Source organism: Psammomys obesus, unplaced genomic scaffold (genome assembly GCF_907164565.1).
Source record: "Psammomys obesus unplaced genomic scaffold, mPsaObe1.curated_primary_1811, whole genome shotgun sequence".
NCBI classification, from domain to species: domain Eukaryota; kingdom Metazoa; phylum Chordata; class Mammalia; order Rodentia; family Muridae; genus Psammomys; species Psammomys obesus.
Genome location: NW_026590715.1, coordinates 2,319,877 through 2,340,970, shown reverse-complemented (window position 1 = coordinate 2,340,970; position 21,094 = coordinate 2,319,877). Strand labels below are relative to the sequence as shown.

Genomic DNA, 21,094 nt, shown 5'->3' with positions numbered 1-21,094 from the left:
CTGTGGAAACTTTGCCAGTGTTGCTTTCAACATTTTTAGTCATTTTTATTGTAGTTAAATGTAGCTAAGTAGTTTATATTAAGTTAGTATAGTACATTTGTTGTTTATCTTGGTGTATATTTCCATTATTTTAGGGTATTTTTTTTTTATCTTACTAGACAAAGAAGTTATTTACATATGTCCTTTCAATGGTCCCATTAAGGGAAGAGTTTACATCACAAATTATCGTCTTTATTTAAGAAGTTTGGAAATGGTAAGTAAATTATAAGATAATAATGATGACCCTAACTATTAAAAACGGTGCTAAACTGTTTCTCTTCTACCTTGCAAGACTGACTGTGGATTTGATTAACATGGGGGCTATATTTGCTTCTCAATTCTTAAGTTTTTGCTTCTGCACAACTGAAATACCACTAACATCTGTTTCTGTAGGCAATAGCAAAAAAAAATATTCAAATAGGATTTATCCCTCAGAATAGAGAGGAAAGGTGGTTAGGGTAAATTGGTGTAGGATAGTGTTTTTTAATTAACAGCATAGATGAGAATGAACAACTTATACATTTTTAACAAGCAACACAGAGGCTTCCTATTCGCTGCATCAGAATGCCTGGGTCTATGATCCAAGTACACATGAATTGTCTAAAACACCACAGAGTAAGATGTTGATGTGAATCATTGGTTAAAGCCTAACACTCTAAAGCTATCTAGGTGTCCTTTTACAAAACATTAAGTAACAGGGTAAAACTGGGATGAGTGACATGGCTTACTGCTACTTACTTTTTCAACCCGTGGCCATAAAATGTTTGTCACTACATTTCAAGGGATGTTCCCATTGATAAAGTAATGACATAGAATACTATATGATATAGAGATACCAATGACATAGAGATACCCCAGAAGGACAAGAGAAAATGTATAGCTCCTGTGCCTTTCCCAGAAGAACTATGGTAGATGGGTTATGTTATTGTGGCTCACACCAGTGACCAGGGGCAGGTGATTCCATGATTCTGTATACTCCAGGCAAATAAGTTTAGGATACATGGAAGAATAACCTGTAAGCCTTATATGTAGAACTGATAGGGGAAATCTAGGGTTTGTTTGTTTGCTTTTAGCCATCCATTGTTTAGCAGAGTTCTGATGTAGATTAGTTTGTATCTTTGATCTTTTATTATGTTCATTATTATGTCTAAATTCTAAAATGTTAGTTAATATTCCTGTTGCCCTGGATTCTTGTAAGTCATGTAGCATAGTTCTCATAAGGGTATATACAGAAGCAGGCTTAAATGGCCTACCATTGCACATTTTACCTATATGAGTCAATTCAAACTGAAAGAATGGACATAAATGAATGTTCTAGTTTTCTAAAACAGAAAGAAAGAGTCTGGAAATTTACAGCAAGCTTGGTATCAGTCCTTGGCAATGGATCATTTTAGTGTTTGATGGTTTAAGTATATAGAAATAAACCATTAAGAGTGTCATTGATGTTATTCTCATGGAATCAAGGAATGGCACAGTTTCTGGGAAAGATAAGCTAAGTCGTGGCAATATATTCAGATGAGGTTATTACAAACTATCTAATAAAATATTACTGATAGCTGGGAAGGGTGATCACTAACACCTTGCTATACAGGGAGCTTCCTTGTCCATAAAATAATGCATGACTGAGATGCGAGAAACAACAGATTAGCCAATGTGTAGATGATAGAGTTGGGGTTTGAAATTATTGTAATTGGCTAGAATATTGGATACAACCAGTGACACAACAAAAGTATATAGATAGCATCTTCTTAAAAGATCAGTTGTATCACTGGTACAAAGGATGAAGGTTTGTCTTAATCAAAATCTATGCTTTTGAAATCAGTAATTGGGTATTAGCTGTTTAAAAATAATATACATCTTGTGAATTAACAGAAGTATAATATAATGAATGTCTAGATAAAATTAGACAGTAGTCCTTTCTGTAATGATGTTATAAAATCCTGATGCCAGCTTTTACAAGAGACATTGAGCTGGGCAGTGGTGATGTATGCCTTTAATTCCAGCACTTGGGAGTCAGAGGCAGACAATTCTCTGTAAGTTCAAGGCCAGCCTGGTCTACAGAGTGAATTTCGGGACAGCCAGGACTGCATAGAGAAACACTTTCTCAAACAACAACAAAAAGAGACATTGATAAAGAGAGTTCAAAGATAACTAGGCTAACGAGGAGACCAGTGTATCAACAATGACTAGAATACATGTTGGTCCTTTTTCCTTCACAACACTATAAAGGGGGCTTCGCTGCTTTTTTGTATGTTTGTTGTTTTGTCACTGTGAGTGAGTGACTCAAGCTAGAGTCATTTGGGAAGAGGAAACTTCAATTTAAGAATTGCCTACATTGGATTAGCTCATAGGCAATTCTATGGGGTGTTTTCTTGATTGCTGATTTGATGTAGGAAGGCCACTGTAGCCTGTATAAGAGAATTACCTGAGCAAGGCAGGGACAGCATAGCAGTAAGCATCATTTTTCCTATGGTCTCTCCTTCAGTTCCTACATCCAGGTTCCCGCCTTGAGTTTCCTGCTCTGACTTTCATTCATGATGAACTATCATCTTCAAAGTGAAATAAACCCTTTCCTCCCCAGGTTGCTTTTAGTCACGGTGTTTATCACAGCAATAGAAAGTAAGTTAGCACAGGAACCACACTAGAGCTATCTTTGAAGTGCCTTTCTGTAGACCAGTGGTTAGACTTGGTTTGTAGAGTTTCCAGGGGTCTTATAGGGATAGATTGAGATGATTGCTGCTAATATATAAGAATGTTCAAAAACTAAAATTAAAGCTATGTCATAGGCCTTTTCATCTTAAGAGACTCCTGGCTTGTTGGCTAGCCATGCATATCTGGTTTCATTTTATGTTGTCTGTGATAATGACTCGGGGAAAATATTCAAATTGTGGTGTTATAATGAGGCTTGTCTATATGGTGTTGGCTTACTTTTTAAAAACTTTTATTTACATTTCTTATATCTTTTTCTCTCTATTCCATCTCAGTCCCTTCCAACACCCCAACACCAGGTGGGAGAGAAAAACAGTTAGTGGGAGAGGGGGTGAAATTCTCTTTAGCTGCTTCCTGCTGGTTATGGTCATAGAATTTTTTGGAGCCAGACCAGTCCTCATTTCTGGAGATCTTCAACTTCTTGTTTCACAGCAGCTAGTGGGAGCAGCAAGGGGAAAATAGGAGGAGCATTGTTCTTTCTCTTTGACCTCCGCACTCTCTGGGCCTTGGCATTTATTCTCTCTCCAAAGTCCTCTGATTTAAACTATCTGCAGTTGGCTAAGAGCTCCTTTCAGTGCCTGAACAAAACAAATAGTCTACTGCTTCAGACCATCTGAATCAGTCCCACATCCCACAGCTGGGACCAAAACAAAAAACATGTTTGTATCTACAACAATATGGTATGGTTTTGACTACATAAAATAACAATAAAGTTATTTCTAAAGAAGAGTCCATAGGGAACATATATATATATGTTCATATATATATATATATATGTTTTCATATATATATGAAAAGCTTCAGCTCATGGGATATCCAGGTGTAACATTTTTTCTTCCACTCTTTTTAAAACTCTTATCTATTTCTGGTCCCTTCAAGCTTATCCCTTCCAACCCCCCATCTCCCAACTCTAAGTAGGAGAGAAAAGGTTAGTAGGGAAAGGGGGTGCTGACCCCTTTACTTCTCTTGGCTTTTTATGCTTAATGGATTCTGTTGGGGCTATACCAATTTCCTCTCAACAGCAAACACAGCAAGCAGTCACCTCCAAGCTGCTGTGTTGAAACTGTTCTTAGTCTGTTTGCCCCTAGCCACCACACCATCTGTCTCTGGTCTCTCCAAATTGCCACTGGCTGTATACCTCCACTCCATGTCACACTGTCTCTTTCTGGGCTCTCATATTTATAACTTCAGAGCACTAGACCATGCTCCTCTCTGTGTTGCATGAGACAGGCCATTGCCAGCTGTCAAAGGTCACACCCTGCAAGAGACAGTTATCAGCTATGGACAAACTGAAGCCCAAACTTAGGGTTAGAGCAAAAATATATTTATACAACATAACTGAGTTTTTAAAGAAATAAAAACTTCCATATGCCCATACTTGGGCTTTGGAGTCTAATATATGCTCAAGCCACATCCAGTGGGATAGTCTCCTTTTGCTGCCTGTAGATCAAGATGTAGAACTCTGTTGGCTCTTCAAGGACCATATCTGCCTGTACACTGTCATTCTTCCCACCATGATGATAATGGACTAAGCCTTTGAAACTGTAAGCCAGCCCCAGTTAAATGTTTTCCTAAATAAGAGTTGCCCTTATAATGGTGTCTTTTCACAGCAATAAAGCCCTAAGATATGTATCAGATATGTCTCTGCAGCTAGTTTTTTTTTATTAAGTTATTTATTTACTTTACATCCTGATTACAGTTTCCCCTCTCTCCTCTCTACCCTCTCACCTCTTCTGTCCCCCATAAACCTCTCTTACCTTTCTTCTCAGAAAAAGGAGGCCTCCCATGGATATCAACCAGCCTTGACATGATCAGGTTGCAGTAGAACTGGGCACATCTTCTATTAAGCTAGATAAGTCAGCCCAGTTAGGGGAAAGGGATCCAAGGACAAGCAGTATAGTCAGAGACAGCCTCTGCTTCTCCTTTAGGAGTCCCACACGAAGGCCCAGCTGTATAATTGTTACACATGTGCAGAGCGCCTAGGTCCATCTCATTCATAATTTCTGGTTGGTGGTTCAGTCTCTATGAGCCCTTATGGGCTTAGGTTAGTTGATTCTGTAGGTTTCTTATGGTGTCCTTGAATCCTCTGTCTTTTTCAATCTTCCTCATCTTTCACAAGATTCCTCAAGCTCTGCCTGATGTTTGGCTGTGGGTCTCTGCATCTGTTTCTATTAGTTGCTGGGCAAAGCCTCTCTGATGACATTTATGCTCAGCTCCTTTTTATAAGTATAGCATAATATCATCCATAGCAGCAGGGGTAGGCTCCTTCTCATGGCATGGGCCTCAAGCTGGGCCAGTCATTGGTTGGCCCTTCCCTCAAATTCTCTTCTATCTTTCACCCCTGTACATCTTATAGGCAGGGCAAATTGTGGGTCTAAGATTTTGTGGGTGGGTTGGTGTCCCATCCCTCTATTGGAAGTCTTGCCTTGTTCACAGGAGCTGGCTAGTTCAGGTCATATCCCCCATTGCTAGGAGTCTCTTGAAGCTTAAGTTGATAGTGCTCTTTAAGGGTTATTAGGCTGCTCTGTGTTTATATGTTCTGTGTGCCCACATGTGTGTGGAGTTCAAAAGATAACTTTCAGGAGTACATTCTCTCATTCCACTATGGTTTTCCTGGATCAAATTCAGGTCAGCAGGCTTCCACTGAGCCATCACTCCTCCCCTGTTACCCTCACACACATAACCATTTTTTATGCCCCAGTTTCTTACATCTTAATTACTGGTAGAGATTCTTTGAGTTTCTACCTGGCAACCCAGACTCATTGCCAAGTTATTCCTCAGTTTCTTCATTAGATGCCATTGGTTCTCTTAAAGGTGCCATTTTTCTTTCAAACTGTCATTCTGAAGGCACCATGTCATTTTGTCTCCTCTGTAATCCTAACATTACCCCCATTATTTCTCTTCTGTATGCCCTACTCTTATGGGATATCTCTCACTAGCCATTGCCCCTGGGCTACCCCAGCCTCTTTGCTTCCAGTCTTCCTTATTGCATTCCTTTTAGTTCCTCAGGACTCATTTGCTATCTCTTCAGCCCTCTGCCTAGAGACTATTTTTTTGAAGGTATCTCAGCTTCTTATGTAAGACCCTGTGCAAGCTGCTCCTGACCAGTCTTTTTGGAGTGCCTCTTTCTCTCTGTTGTGGTATATCTATGCCACACTATGGCTCCTGTAATGTACCCTCATCATTCCTAAAGCAACCTTATGCTTCTTCTCTGGACTTTTCTTCAGGCCATTTTCTCCAACTAAAACATGTTAATTTCTAACCTATCCCTACCGTCACCTTTCTCATCACTTTAAACATGATTTTGGCATATTTAACATAGACATTTATAAAAGATCCACTGCCCATCTGAAGAAATCCCATCCATTGTTCCTCCTTTACATCAGGGATAATGGCCATGTCCAAGGGATATTTCCCATCCCAAGTCCTTCCCACAACCCGCTAGAAACAAACAAACAAACAAACAAAAAGAATATAGGAGATGTGTGAGAAACTGAAGAAGTCTTGCAAATGAGCAGATCCCTGCCCGTGACAGAGTTCAGTTCAGGATTTACAACTGCTGGTGCTATGAGACACATGTTGGCTACAAAGTTTTATTTTCTGATAAATCAAAAACAGCATGTTTGTTCCTGGATTAAATTCAAGGAGAAATCCCTAGCTTGACTTTTCTCTAAAAGATTGTAACATAGCAATTCATTTCTCTCTTACTTGTCTTAGTACAGGGTGCCTTGCCATAATGCCCATGTTTGCCTTCAATCAGTGATTTTCCTGTCTCCTTACCACGTTGGGGTTACAGTTCTGTGTATCACCATTCCCAACAGTAAATCTGTTCTTACAGCATGACTCAAAGATTCTTGACTCTTGTTCTGTTCAGTGGGTCTTCTGTTGAGCTTTGGTGACAGCATAGCACACTCTGACTTTTACTCTAAAGGTTCTTATGTGCAGGCCTAAGCCAATGCAATCCGTCTGCTTTATCTTCCTCCCGAGTTTCTTTCCAACTCAGAGACAGGGTGCAGAAAAGACAGATGAGTAAACTATCTGCATGTCCTTCATAGATGTAAAATGATTTTCAGACAGAAGCTGGATATCATGCTGCTTAAGAGCTGGGCACTTTGCTTTCTTTAACACCATCACTAGCTGCCACTGGAATCAGAAGCTCTGGCTGCAATAGGGAAAGGATTCAAAGTCTACCTTCCATATTGTTGCCTGGTGAGAAAGCTAAACAACTTCATTATAAGAAAAAGCAAAAACAAAAAATGCTTTGGAAGCTTAGAATCACCATTTTTTCACATGTGTCCAATGATCTTGTAGTCCCCTCCTTTTACCTGTCTAATTATTTTTTGCTTATTTTTTTTGAGACACTGTAGCCAAGGCTGCTGTGAAACTCACTGACTGTATAGCCCAGGCTAGCATCAAATTTGCAGCAACTCTCCAGCTGCCTCCTAAGTACCAAGATTATACATGTAAACTACCATGCCTGCCTATGTCTTTTCATTTTCAAGGAAATTATATAGTACTATGTATGGTCTAATAATGTACGATGCTAACTGTAGATTGGGCATCCCATTGCAAAGACCTGAGTGTTCTGAGATCCAACATGCTGCTCAAAGATCTTTAGATTTTGGAGATTTTTAGGTTATAGATATTTAACCAATAAATTCCATATTCCAAATCTAAAAATCATTGAGGTAGGAAACATTTCTGGTATAAGCATTTTGATAAAAGAGACCCAACTGTACTGGTGTTCTTTTTTTTTTCTTTATTAATTATACTTTATTCACTTTGTATCCCCCCCTGTGGTTCATATCCTTATATTGCTGCTACAAAATAAATCCTATTTTTAGGTTTAAAATCCTCTTAGATTTAGAATATGGGTCATATTGCCAAAATGTCTATAAAGCATTTGCCTAGCATGCATGAAAACTTGGGCTTGATTCTCAGCACCACAGCAAACAAATTTTTTTTTCTTATCACTATTTTTTGCTCCATGTTCCCATGCCAATACCTAGGCCCAAACTGAGGATGTATTGCCTAGATTATGGTATTCTGCTATGATGTAACAGATTTAACTGACCAAATCCACTTCAGGTTAGGCCTTCGGGCCTCAGAATAATCTGTTCATTGCTTTGGTATTTTTTTTTTAATTTCAAATTAAATTTTATCACATTTCTATGAATCATTTAAGTGACCCACCTTTTTCGTGGTTCATACACACCTTTCTCCATTTTTCTTTCCTTCTCCCCTTTCTTTATTTTTGGTAGGGAAATATTGATACAGGATCCCTTAAAACTCAAGCTAAGAATGACCTTGAATTTTTTTTATGAGACTATTTGTCAGTATATAATTGTGGCTGACCTGTAACTCTTCATGTAGGCCAGGCTGGCCTTGAATACACAAAGATCTTACTGCCTCTTCCCCCCCCCCCCAGTGCCTGAATTAAAGGCATGAATCAGTATACCTGACTCAACCTTGAACTTCTGATCCTTTTGCGTCTATCTTTCAAGTGCTGGGGTTACAGATGTGTGCCTGCTATCGTCCATACTCAAGCTGACTTTGTCTCTTGTTCTTTTGAAAAGATGTCAGCCACTCTGAGCTTACATACATCATCCCAACCTGAAGGATACCCAGCATTATGAGCCTTTCCTTCCTTCTTTGACACTGGAAGGGAACTATATATCCACTTTGCCAAAGTTTGCAATTCTCCTAGAACCTTTCCTTACTGTTTCTTCTACCTCCTTTGGAGCCTAAGCACCACTCATTTTGAATGTTATAGTTTTGCTTTTCATTAGTTTTATACGTTTTCACTGTACATAACTTCTCAAGACTCATTTAAAAATATTTATTTATTTATGCATGTGTTTATGAGTGCTTTGCCTACATGTAGATATAAGCACTATATCTACATGTAGATATAAGCCTAGTACCCATGGAAGTGAAAAGAGGGCATCATATCCCCTGGAACTGGAGTCACTCACCGATGGTTGTGAACCATGTGGGTACTGGGAACCTCACCTAGGTCCTCTAGAAGAGCAGCCAGTACTCTGGTTAAGAGTACTTAGCTGTCCCTCTAATCCCCCAAATCCCTTATCTTAAAACACCATCTTCTGACCTCCCCTTTTTGGACCACTGCTTCCACTTTGTGACTTTGCCTCTCAAGTTCTAGCTTCTTCTTGCTGCTTAAGCTACATATTCGCTGCTCTAAAGCCTTTGGCTGAGTGCTCAACATTCCAACTTCTCTAGAATGGTTAATACTTTCACTGTCCTTTCCTTTTCTCTATGCCTTTGTGACCCTCCACCCACTTCTGCCTTTTACTTTCTGTGCAGTCTAATTTTTTTTCTTCCTGTTGCCTCAGTCTGTATTTTAATTGGAGTTTAGTTCTCAGTTCTTTATCAACTGTCAGTTGCTTTCCAGTCCCATAGCTTCAAGCCCAGCCTTTCCTTCTTAACTCATAAATGATTTGAAAGCCTGCTATGTGTTGAACATGGAGCCACATGCCTGGGTATAGTTGGATACAAAAGATACAGCAGCTCCCTCGTGGAGCTTATAGCTACAATGAGATAGATGGGCATTCTACGTAGAAGCATAGCAAGACTAGGTCATAGGCTGTGAGCAGTACTGCGTGGAAGTGCAGGAGTAGGAGGAAAGTGGGAAGTTGTCCAGAGAAAAGGATATTTGACTTGTGGTCTGAAGACTGAATGTGAGTTACAAGGAAGTGGCACATGGATGAGGAGGCCAGAAGAAGCCAAGAGAGTCATGTCTCAGAAGTCTTTAGACCAAAAGGATCACAGACAGGTGATGGTGTGTTAGGTGAGGTGGGTGAGTATGGCAAGGGATGAGAAAACTGAGTAACCTAGGCCTCACTGGCTGCCTTAAAGATTTGGCTGTTTGTTTTATAGACCAAGTATGACCTGAATTTGGAACAGTCCTTATGCTTCAGCCTCCTAGTTGCTAGAATTGTAGCATGCATTATCATGTCTGGCTTTTTGCTTTTAATTATTTTAATTAACTTTTTACAGTAGTAAGTCATATTTTGAAACATGTCTACATTGTAGAAGGCTTTATTATGCTGTTTCGCACATTCATTTGTTTTTGTGTGGTTTCTTTGTTGTTTTAGTTTTGTACGTGTGGGTTTTTTTGTTTTTTTGTTTGTTTGTTTGTTTTCATTTTTGTAGTGAGAACTCAGCCTGTTCGCTGAGCAATTTTCAAGATTCGGGCTTTTTTTTTTTTTTTTTTTTTTTTTTTTATTTTCCTTGCATCTGTTTGGTTTTTTTTTTGCATTTTTTAAGATTTTGGTTTTTTTTTTTTTTTTTTTTTTATGCTATAGTGCCCATGCATCTGACTGGACTTTTGCATGCTTTGATCAAGATCTTCTTGTGCACACCTCCAGAGGTTTGAGTTTTCAGCATTCAGTGTTATAGAGCTTTTGAAAGAGAAAGAAGATTGATAGCTTTCTGGGTGGTGCTGGCTGCTGTGTCACTGCAGCTCATGAAGGGAACAATGTTGGTTTCAAAGGTACTAGAACAGTGACCACTAGAGTGGCCTAGAGGAGTTTTTGGCAGAGTTGGATAGATGTTAGCAGGTCAAAATTGATTTAAGGGATAGATATGGAAGAATGAGTTAAGGGTAATTAAAAAAAGGGTGTGTGTCAAAGATGACAGGGTTTTAGCTGGATGATATCAGCCACCAACATAGAAAACATGGGAAGAGGCCATTGTTTGGTGTTTCATTCTGGATGTTCTGAACATGAAGTATCTCTATATTTGCCTAGTATTTTCCATATCGTCGACTCCAGTAGTGTATCAAAAGTATACTTTCTGCTTGCTTCTCTTCACGCCCATATTCTTTATATCTTTTGACAAGGCCATCATGGTCCATCTGAGATCTGGGCCTAACTCTCAATCATCTTGGATCCCTCCACAGGCTGGTTATCACCTCTGATTTTCTCCTGTTCCTATCTACTCTTAGATCCCCCTGGCCCTCCACTTGAACTCAAGCACTAGCTTCCATGATATGGAGACTTGGGAGCAGCCCTCTTCTTGCTAGTCCATGGTTCTCTGTATTGTTCCCTGATTATTCCTGAAATAACAATGGACCCTCTTCATAGAAAATGTTCTGTGGTTATCTCTCAAGTGAACCAGTCCTGCCAGTATTCCTCAGAGAATTCAGGGTGCTGGATCTTAAATCCAGGCTATGTGTGTGTTTATAAAATGCCTGGTTTTTCTTCATATGCAAGTCTAAGGTATTTCTGGACAGCTAATCTCCAACTATAGTTATTTCATTCCAATGAAGTTTTCACTACAGAACTTTAACAGAGTCCAAACAGTAAGATACTACCTTGCCCTTCTTTGACATCCCGTTTCATTTTGGGTGGACTCTTCTGATGGCTCTTGGCACATAGCAACCTGATATCTTGCTGTTTTGGTATCCTTGTCTTATCTCCTAGATAGAGCTGAGCCCTAAGATCCAGAAGGGCAACTCTACAACTTAGTTTCACACACCTCAGTGCCCAGTACAGTTCTCTCTGTTCTCCTTCACAAGAGAGAAGGTGAATACATTATTTTTGCTGGCTTATCATATTTCTTCTCAACTAGTTTGGAGTCTTGAAGGAACAGAAACACATGGTTTTTTAGTTAGAATGAACTTTGAGACTCTTTCAATATTTAGTGATATTTATATAGTGATGACTCAAGTTTCCTGAGAGTTGGGCTAATTTTTCCTATTCCTGGATCTTCCTGTTTAGCCTGCTGAGTTATCAAACCTAGAACATGTCATTCAGCAAGAGCATAGCAAATAGCCTCATTAGACTCTGGGTGCTTTGGGTGAGGAGCTGGCTGGTTCTCCTCATTGCCTAGTTTCTGCTTTCTGTTGGACCGGGGTAGTCTGAGATCTACTTATATATAACAACTAGAGAACACCAGAGCTCTCTCTCACAGCTGATTCTGGTGGTTCACAACTGCGATCCCAGCACTTGGGAGGTGGAGGCAAGAAGATCACAGTGAGGAGTTTGGTTTTAGTCTTTGATCTACATAGTGGGTTCCAGGCTAGCGTGGGCTGTAAAGCTTGAAGCCCTGTTTCAAACAAGCAAATAAATACTGTCACTTATAAAACTTAAGTTTTTAGTTCCGGGGTTTGGGGAACACATGGGGACCACTTGCCAGAGTCAGATCCTCTCTTTCCATCATATGGCTTCCTTAGATGAAACTCAGGTCTTGTCAGTAAGTGTCTTTACCCACTGAGCCATCTTGCAGGTTCTTTTCTCCCTTTTAATCTTTTAATCTTCCTGCCTTCAAAACAAACAAGACAGACCTCTTGCTTCCATGTTGTTATGAGATTGCTATGAGATTACCAGGCTTATATAAGCATGCAGTGCATATACTTAGGAGTCAGTTTTTGATACTTAAGAATGCTGTTCACACTCATAAGTCTCAGCATAGTTCAAAAATAATATGCATTGCATGGTGATATGCTTTTTAGATAGACTGTAGTAAGAAATGAATACATTATAATGTACAATTTTTTATATGTTACTAAGTCAGGGTTTTCTCTTTGGGCACTTTGCTTTCAGTCATGTTGCAAAATGGGTAGTATTTAATAGGAATGCATACGACACCTCATTCTGCCTCTTTACAGGTGCAGAGACAAAGATCTGCCAGAACACACTGATCTGCTGTGCATACAGAGCACAGTCATGGCTTCCAAATGCTAAGCTACACTTTAACATCATCAGAATGATAACAGTAACAACTCCAGTTGTTTTCTGGCTTCCATCAGTGAGCACTTTGCCAGCTACTTTAGATCCATTATTTTAAATCATCACCACTGTACAGATAAGTGTGACCTAGAGATAGCACTGACTTCTCCAAGTTCTCCAGCCAATAAATGTCAGAACTTAGATTTGAGTCACCTTTTTCATGTTAAGAGCTTGTGCTGTTTTTCTGCACATGATAACCAAACTTAAATGTTTTGACTTTTTATTTCCAAATAACTACAAATACACATGATTTTGTACTAATCTTTCAGCTGTCCCCAGTAACTATTATATCGTTTGATCAACCAGAAAGTTGCTTGGAAGCTGGAGAGATGGCTCAGTGGAAAACAGCACTTGCTATGCAAGCTTGAGGACCCGAATTTGGATCCCAGCACCCACCCCAGTACCCAAGTAAAAAACCAGTGTAGCTGTGCATATAGCTATAACTCCAGAGCTGCATGGAGAGAGAAGCTATCTCATAGTTTCTCATATACCTACATCCAAGTAAAGAAGGGAAAGAGGGTGGGAGTGGGAGAAGTGCTCAGCAAAGTACGGTTAACCAGTCCTGGAGTGATGATAGTTTTATGAGTGTCTTTTTGTTCATTCCCTGGCATTTGATACCAAGTAACTACCATCAGTAATGAAGACATGAAACTGTTAGAACACAAATATATATAATAATAATCCTTCATACTTATGCTCTCCTTTCCTCATCTCCTAACAACTACTTTTCTGTGCTCAATCCCTGTCTTGTCATTTCAAGAACATTAGTCAGGTATGGTAGCACAGTCTGTAACCCCAGCAGTGTGTGGATGAGCCAGAAGAACGGAAGCTCAAGGCCAACCTGGACTACAAGCAAACTTCAAACAAAAAGAACAGCACATAAATAGAATCACACAGCATTGTATCTTGAGATTGGCTTTACTTATACTACAAGGTGCCTGTAAAATTTTGGGGGGCGGGTAGCACATATATTTAGTTCCATGGTATAGATACAACCACAGACTTATAATTTGAATTTCTAGAAAAAACATGACCTAAACATATTTTTGAAAAAAAAATGGTCAGTGTTTCTTTCTTTTCTTTCCCTCCCTCCCTTTCTTTCTTCCTTCCTTCTTTCCTTCCTAAGGAGTGGATTTTAAAATGAATGAAATAATTTTCCTTGTATCCCTAAAGGCCATTCTTTTCCTGTCAGTCATCTAAAACACTGTGAAAGTGATGTTAGGTTAATACTCAGCCCCCAGAATGGGACATTTATATCACCCACCCCCCTAAGGCACAGAGAACATCACAGGAGAGGCAGAGGGAATATAAGAGTCAGAATATGTAAAGGAGTGCTGCAAAATGCTGTCTTCTGGACATAGCATAACTATGGTACCCTTGAACTCACCAGCCTCAGAGGCTATCTGCATAAGACTGAGCCCATCAACATTCCATTGGAACATGGAAGAGCTCATATGGCCCCATCCTTCCCAGAGGAGCTATAGACAGTAATTGCTGGTAGAGGAAGAATCATATTCCTCAATGGTATAGTTGCTAATAAGTTGCTCATGGTCTCATGAATTACCACACATTTATATTCAGGCAAGCAACCCTAACTAAATTCAGAGGTCACAAAAAAGGACGTGGAAGTGGAAAAGGGACTTGTTCAAAAGAAATAGTTCTTCAGTGTTAAGGGAGAAGTGAATATGATTAAAGTCTATCTGTGCATGTGTGATTTGTGCACTGTGTGTGTAATTGTGAGAGAATAAATATTAATGGGTTTGTGAACCGTTGTACCTCCATGCATTTGATTTTGTATTTTCTGTTACTTCAGGTGCAGTGTATTTTTGCATGATGTTCATTCCCTTTACATTATTTTTCTAGATACCATAATTATACTAATAGCTCTAGCCAGTTCTTTCCCTATTGATCATCTTCATCTATATGTTTGTTTGTTTGTTTTCCTGTTGAATGATTGGTGTAAATTCTTTAGGAGTGCAATCATTGGGGCAAAAGATAGGATATTTTTAAGGCTTTTCTTGATTACATATTTTCAGTCTTTGGCTTGACCATCAACCCATGAAAAAGGTGCTTTGGCTGAAGTGAGGAAATAAACTCATGGTGAGAAGGCAGAGAAACAAATACCATAGGAATCTCTCTTAGATGCTTCCTCAGAGAAAGAGGTTACTATTTCTGTATGATCCAGTTGGAAAAGTGAGACTTACAGAGTCAGAGCTATAGCTGTCAGAAGAATTTTAGTAGTTGGGAAAGGTGGATCACTCTAGGGAACAGGAGTGTTTTGAGCAAAGTGCATGGCCCTCGATATAGAGGAAGTGCATGAAGAATAGGTAAGGATCTGTCTTAGCTGGAGGTCAGAACATCATAGGAAAGGACCTATAAAAACCAACTGTGAGTTACTCCCCAGGCCCACAGAGTTATAAGCAATGTCAAATGTTTGAGGATGCATTTTGATGGCATACTTGCTTATTTTAATGCTTGTTCTTTCATGTCTGATCTGTATCCTACTTTTATTCTTAAATGGCTAATGTACCAAAGTAAGAAAAAAAAATACTTGGAAAGCTTATGATTATTTTTACGTGTATTTTTTTATGTTTTCATTATATTAACAGAAATACTGACTTGTGATTTTGTCCATTACAGGATTCTGCTCTAATACTTGATGTTCCTCTGGGTGTGATATCAAGAATTGAAAAAATGGGAGGCGCTACAAGTAGAGGAGAAAATTCCTATGGTCTAGATATTACTTGTAAAGTAAGAGATTTGATACTTTCTTACACAAAGAAAAAGACACATCAGTGTTGAAGAGTAGAAAGTTAATATGGGCTTAAAAAAATCAAAATCATTTCCCGTGGTGGTGGTTCACACCTTTAGTCCCAGCATTGGAAGGCAGAGGCAGGCTGATCTCTGAGTTCAGAATCATCAAAAATCTCTTGTTAATTTAAAGTTGTAGACTTGGGTCTTCCCTTGTGATTTGAGGTTCAAAAAATTGCCTGGGGCGAATGTCCCATACAAGGAACCCTGTGGTCAAGAATGAGGCTTCCTCAAAGAAGTGGTCAGCTTTTTAGCTTATTGGGGCAGAAGAAAGGTTTAGAGATAAACACTCTCAAACCTTAGTTTCACTCTACTCCTCCTCAACTGGTCATAATATCGTGCCTGTCCTATGGAGCTGACTGATAGTATATGCCTAGCTACCTCTGGCCCCATTGACCATCCTCAAGTGCATCGTTTTTCTTTCTTTTGAATAATAGTTGTATTATATTCGCCCAAGTAAAATGACTAAGTTAAAGAGTAAGAGTGTTTTTATGGCTCGTTATGGAACTATATGTCTTCACCTGGTCCTCTTCATACTGTGAAAAGAAAGAGTCATAGAAGAGATTTTGCCCTTTGTGAACAGTATGTTTCTTTACCTATAACAACCATTTTCAGTGGCAGTGGCCTAGTATTTTATTTTGGATGGTAAGTGGGAAAATTAGTTTGTGATAAAGTTTAGTCAGTTGTTATAGCAAACATTTATTGAGCACCTGTGTTCACCCAAGAATATATAGGAACTTCACATTCTATCCTCAGTGCAACACTCCCACAGAGATATGGAATAGATGGAACATTTCAGAAGAATTAGGGAGCTTCGCTGCTTTGCTCCAGTGAATGCCAAAGCTGAACTCCGAATAGGAGGAGGTAACTAACCATTTTGTGAACAGCTGAGTTAAGTTTCTAGTAAGGAAACTTGTTTTCCACGTATGTATCAGTAGACCATTATGCTCAGTTCTAGAAAGAGGTGCAAGAAGTTTGGAGATAATGTGTCCCAGTAGATCTTAAACATATGCGTCAAGATATCCAGAAGGCTTTTTTACTTCTATCCTAAAGCTGATTGTAAGGGATGCTGTAAAGGCCAAGACTAGAAAGTATCCCATGGGACTGTCAGACATCTTGCTAGTGCACGGGTCATCAAGCTTCTTTTAGGAAAAGGTCCAGATAGCAAATATTTTAGACTGTAGAGGGTCACATAAGATATTTGTTGCATATTATCCCATATGTTTTATTAAAATAGTGTTTTTGTAGTGATGCTATAGAAAGTGGCCTGGCTGAAGTTGCTGAGCCTTGACCACCCAAAGCCCATTATTCTGTATGGGTAGGAAAATAAAGCCTTTACAAAGTGACATGCCTTGCCTTGCTGGTACTGAAGAGTAATAAAAGAACCTTTTTAAAAAACCCAAGTCATTTCCTAGTCTCTGGTGCTACAATTTCTAAAAGCCAAAGTTCTATACTTCTGTTTGCAGTGAGAATTCAATATAGTTTTCCTCTCCAGTTTGTAAGAGATAAACGTGAATATGAGCAACCAGAAACCAAAGGAGTACTCTTGCCCTGAGTTTCTCTACTGCTCTCCACCTCAGCTGCTTTTGTTTCTCTTGGAATATAAGTCGTTTTCATGCTCTGTCTGCCATGCCAGCTACTGGCTACTACACGAGGCCTAGAAGTATTGAGATTTGCTTTAAAGAAGGGTCTTTGCATTTTGTGGCAAAGGATTCATGGGAAGGAACATTAATAAAAACACTCAAGGCACTGTACTTAACATTTTGGTGATACTGAAGTGACTGTCTTCCCAGTAAGATACTTGCTACCTCATCAATATGAAGATTCATATTTAAATATTAATCCTCCAAAATGAATAAGACAATGTACACAAACAACTTAGGAACAGCTTGGCAGGAAAATTTTCTAATATTACATAAATCAATCTTTTAATTGATTTGAACCCAAAATAGATGAGGCCTTAGAGCAATGTTCTAAAGCAACATTTTTTTATTTGTGTCACTAGTTTTGAACCCCTATGTAGCAACGATTGGCTTTGAACTCTTGATCTTTCTGTATTTTATCTCCAACATGCTGAAGCTACAGCCATATGCCACTTACCATAGCCGAGGCACAACCTTCTTATAAAATTACCTCCTAAAAAACACTTATATCACAAAAGGCACACTCCATTTTCTTAGAATCAGGTGTGGCATTGATATAAGAGAACTCTGCAGCAGTGGAATAAGCACAGTGGGATCACCTTGCCCCAAATCAGAACTAACCTCTACACTTTTGGCTGTTTTAGCTGTGCACATTTGGGTTTTGCTCAGCAGCAGCAACATCCAGAGTGGCTCTTGGTTCCAAAGGACCTTGTGCAGCCACAGGGGTGTTGTGGATATGGGAATTTCCACCCTTCAGGCCCTGTATAACCACTGATAACAATTTTAAGTCTTTTTGTAAAAAGGCATGGTGTACAATACTGCCAGAGAGTCTTCTTGCTCTTCTCCATTTTTACTTACTTGGCTTAAGGACAGTATAGTTATTAAGGTAGACCATCATGTCCTTTAATGATAATTAATTTATTGATAATCATTGTAGATCCAGCTGGTAAGATTCCAGATGTGGAATCTTACAGGGATACTCTTATACCACGAGGCTCTTTCCCGGTTAACGTTCTATGATGAGTCAAGCTTGGAGAGGACCATGTACAACATAACAGTTAGTGTATGCTCCTATTTGTGTTTTAGACTAGGTGATCTGCTGTCTGTGAATGGTGTGCCTTGTTCACTTCAGTTTTCTTGTTAACAATAAAGGTTTTTTTATTGTAATTGCATCTGAATCAGATGGCAGAAAGTGACTTGAGTCACTCACGCTTTAACATGTGAAAAGTTTTCCTCTGAATCACTGGTGGACCACAATTGATTTGGAAACAGTCTTATTTGGAGCAAAGTGGTTAAGAGAATGTTGTAGAATTACCAGTGCTCTATGACTGTTAGAAGAAAAGTTCCTTGCAGGTCCTTGTGGATTGACAGTTGGTAGCTCTCCAGTGTTAGGCCCAAGGTTGCTTACAAACCTGTTGGGTCTACCTTGTCCCATTGAAATGACTTTTCCTTTCATCTGATTATCATGAACTAACAACTGATATCCCAGTATTTGGCAGGGGGCGGGGTTATGGTATAAATTGGTTTTTGGACTTTTTTCAGTATCATGCCTTTAGTGAGGTCCTGAAGTGTCACTGGGTGGTAGAGTGCTCACCTGGCATGCCCGAAGCCCTGAATTCCATCCCAGTGCTATAAAAATGAAAAGGAGCAGAAAAGGAAGAACAAGATTGTGGAGCCAACTGCATTCATAATGATTGATCTCAGGCCATTCGGTAGTGGTCTTGGAGTCTCCTTCACACATTACTTGCCTTTTGGAATGTCTTGTATTTAGCAAAGACGTCACTGGACCTTGAGCCTGAAGAATTGTGCAGCTTAAATTTATTCCTGGCTTAGAGTGATGGTTCAGCACTTAGCAGTGCTTGCTGCTCTTGCAGAGGATGACTTCAGTTCTTAGCACACATATTGGGTACCTATACAACTACCTCTAACTCTGGAGGGTAAGATTTAGTACCCACAAATAGGGACATTGCACCTATTTGTGCACATGTGCATATACACATAAAGTAAAATAAATCCTTTAAACACTATTTTTGATAAACAACAAAGAACACCTTTGCAAAACACAATTGTTACAGTATGTAAGGTAGCAGGAGCCAGGTCTAGCTCAATCCTTAGATAGTCCCAGAGTTCCGTGATTGATTGTTTTAATGAATGACAACCTACAAAACATTCATTCTTAAAAACAAGGTAAAATACTATATTTATTGCAAACAGATATTAGAGGATCCCATATCATTTAAGCTCACTTTAAAAGTCTTTCTTGCATATAAAGAAATGTGTATGGAGAGCTGCCATTAAAATCTGGCTTTAATCATTAATTTATAGTTTCTGAAGGTAAAATGATATCTAATATGGAATACATTACTGTGGTTTATATAGAACTATGAAAGTAGAATTGGCTAGTAAAAGTTTATTACTTATATTACTTGTATGAGAACATAAAATGCCAATCATTTAGGAAGAATGTTTGTATTTTAATGACACATTTAACAATATTGAGATTATATTTGATAGCAGATACTCTTTTGAAATGTTATATGACTTAACTACTGTTTAATAATTAAAGCTTTCTGCAAGCAGTGAACGTAGAGGTAGACAGAGAACAGATGGCAAGGAAGGCAAGGCTGGGTGTCTACTTTTTTTCTAGGATGTGTTTCCACTGTCTTTTCAGCACTTTGGTTTGGAAACGGCCTTATTTCTGAGGAAGTGCGTTGTCTTTACTTTCTTGGCTACAATAGGACTGTGTCCAGGTCTTCTTAAACTGCACATATCAAGATATCATATAAAAATGTAGCTTTCTTAGAAGTCTAGATAAATCACCCTTGTATGTGAGTGAATTTTCTCCCTTAATTGAAGAGATTTTTTGCTAATTATCATGATATTCCTTGAACACTCAGTTTTGCTTTCTCCTTTGCCTCTAGGATTTGAGAAACCTGAGGTTCGCATTGAAGCAGGAAGGCCACAGCAGAAGAGATATGTTTGAGATCCTCACAAAACATGCCTTTCCTCTGGCACACAATCTGGTAAAGTCCAAGGCTTGCCTAAGCATTGGCATGCTCAGAAGTGTATCCTCTGTGAAAACTGCCTGTGAATTGGGCTTCTTTTTCTTGGACTCACTGCTCTGCATTTCCTGGTGTGATACATTTAAAAATGATTTACTCTGTTCCAGAAGGGCCTCACTGCTAGTGTGCATGAACCTGTGAGTTCTTGTGCTTTCCAGCCATGTGGTGCCTTTTAAAACGTAGTCTGTGATAGTGTTAGGATAAGAAGGCTTAATACAGTACTATTAAGTTTTCCCTGAATTCATTGCTCTTCACTTTGGTGCTAACAAGCCATGTGAGTCAGGGTATTTGTGGCACCAGTTAAAAACGGGAACAGATCCACTGATCCTGAAGAATATTTAAACAAGTATACACTTCTCCCTCTCCTCACCTCTGTCTTCCTCTCTTTCTCTTATTCTCTCTTCCTTCTCTGTGTCTCCGTGAGTGTCTCTGTCTTTCTCTATGTCTCTGCCTCTGTCCCTCTCTTCACCACATCTTCCTTTGCTCCCATGTATCTCAGGCTGGTTACAAAGTCTCTATGAAGCCAAGATTACCTTGGAATTCTGATACTCCCGTTTCTACCACACTGGAATTGGTGGCATGTACCACCGTGGCTGGCTTATGTGGTGATTAGTTTGAACTCAGGGCCTTATACATGCCAAGTGAGCACTCTACATTTACCTAGGCTACTCTGAAACTCATGATGCTATTACTGTAACCTCCTTAGTGCATGAAAGACAATTTTGTGCCACCAAGTCCAACTTTTTTTTAAATTTTTTATTAATTACACTTTATTCATTTTGTATCCCCCCATAAGCCCCTCCCTCCTCCCCTCCCGATCCCACCCTTCCTCACCTTTCTGCATGCATGCCACTCCCCAAGTCCACTGATAGGGGAGGTTCTCCTCTCCTTTCTGATCTTAGTCTATCAGTTCTCATCAAAAGTGGCTGCATTGTCCTCTACTGTGGCCTGGTAAGGCTGCTCCCCCCTCAGGGGGAGGTGATCAACAAGCAGGCCAATCAGATTATGTCAGAGGCAGTCCCTCTTCCCATTACTATGTAACCTACTTGGACACTGAACTTCCATGGGCTACATCTGT

The 21,094-nt window shown here is 39.3% G+C and overlaps 1 protein-coding gene across 1 annotated transcript in view; it reads left to right on the top strand.

Annotated features, from left to right (window-relative positions):
- The window catches only part of Mtm1 (myotubularin 1), a 107,344-nt gene that overhangs the window by 33,425 nt on the left and 52,825 nt on the right, over positions 1–21,094 (top strand). Inside the window, exons 4-6 of the mRNA XM_055608760.1 lie at positions 159–253; positions 15,141–15,251; positions 19,876–19,977. Of these exons, the coding sequence (XP_055464735.1) occupies positions 159–253; positions 15,141–15,251; positions 19,876–19,977 (308 nt within the window). The remainder of the gene's footprint in view (positions 1–158; positions 254–15,140; positions 15,252–19,875; positions 19,978–21,094) is intronic.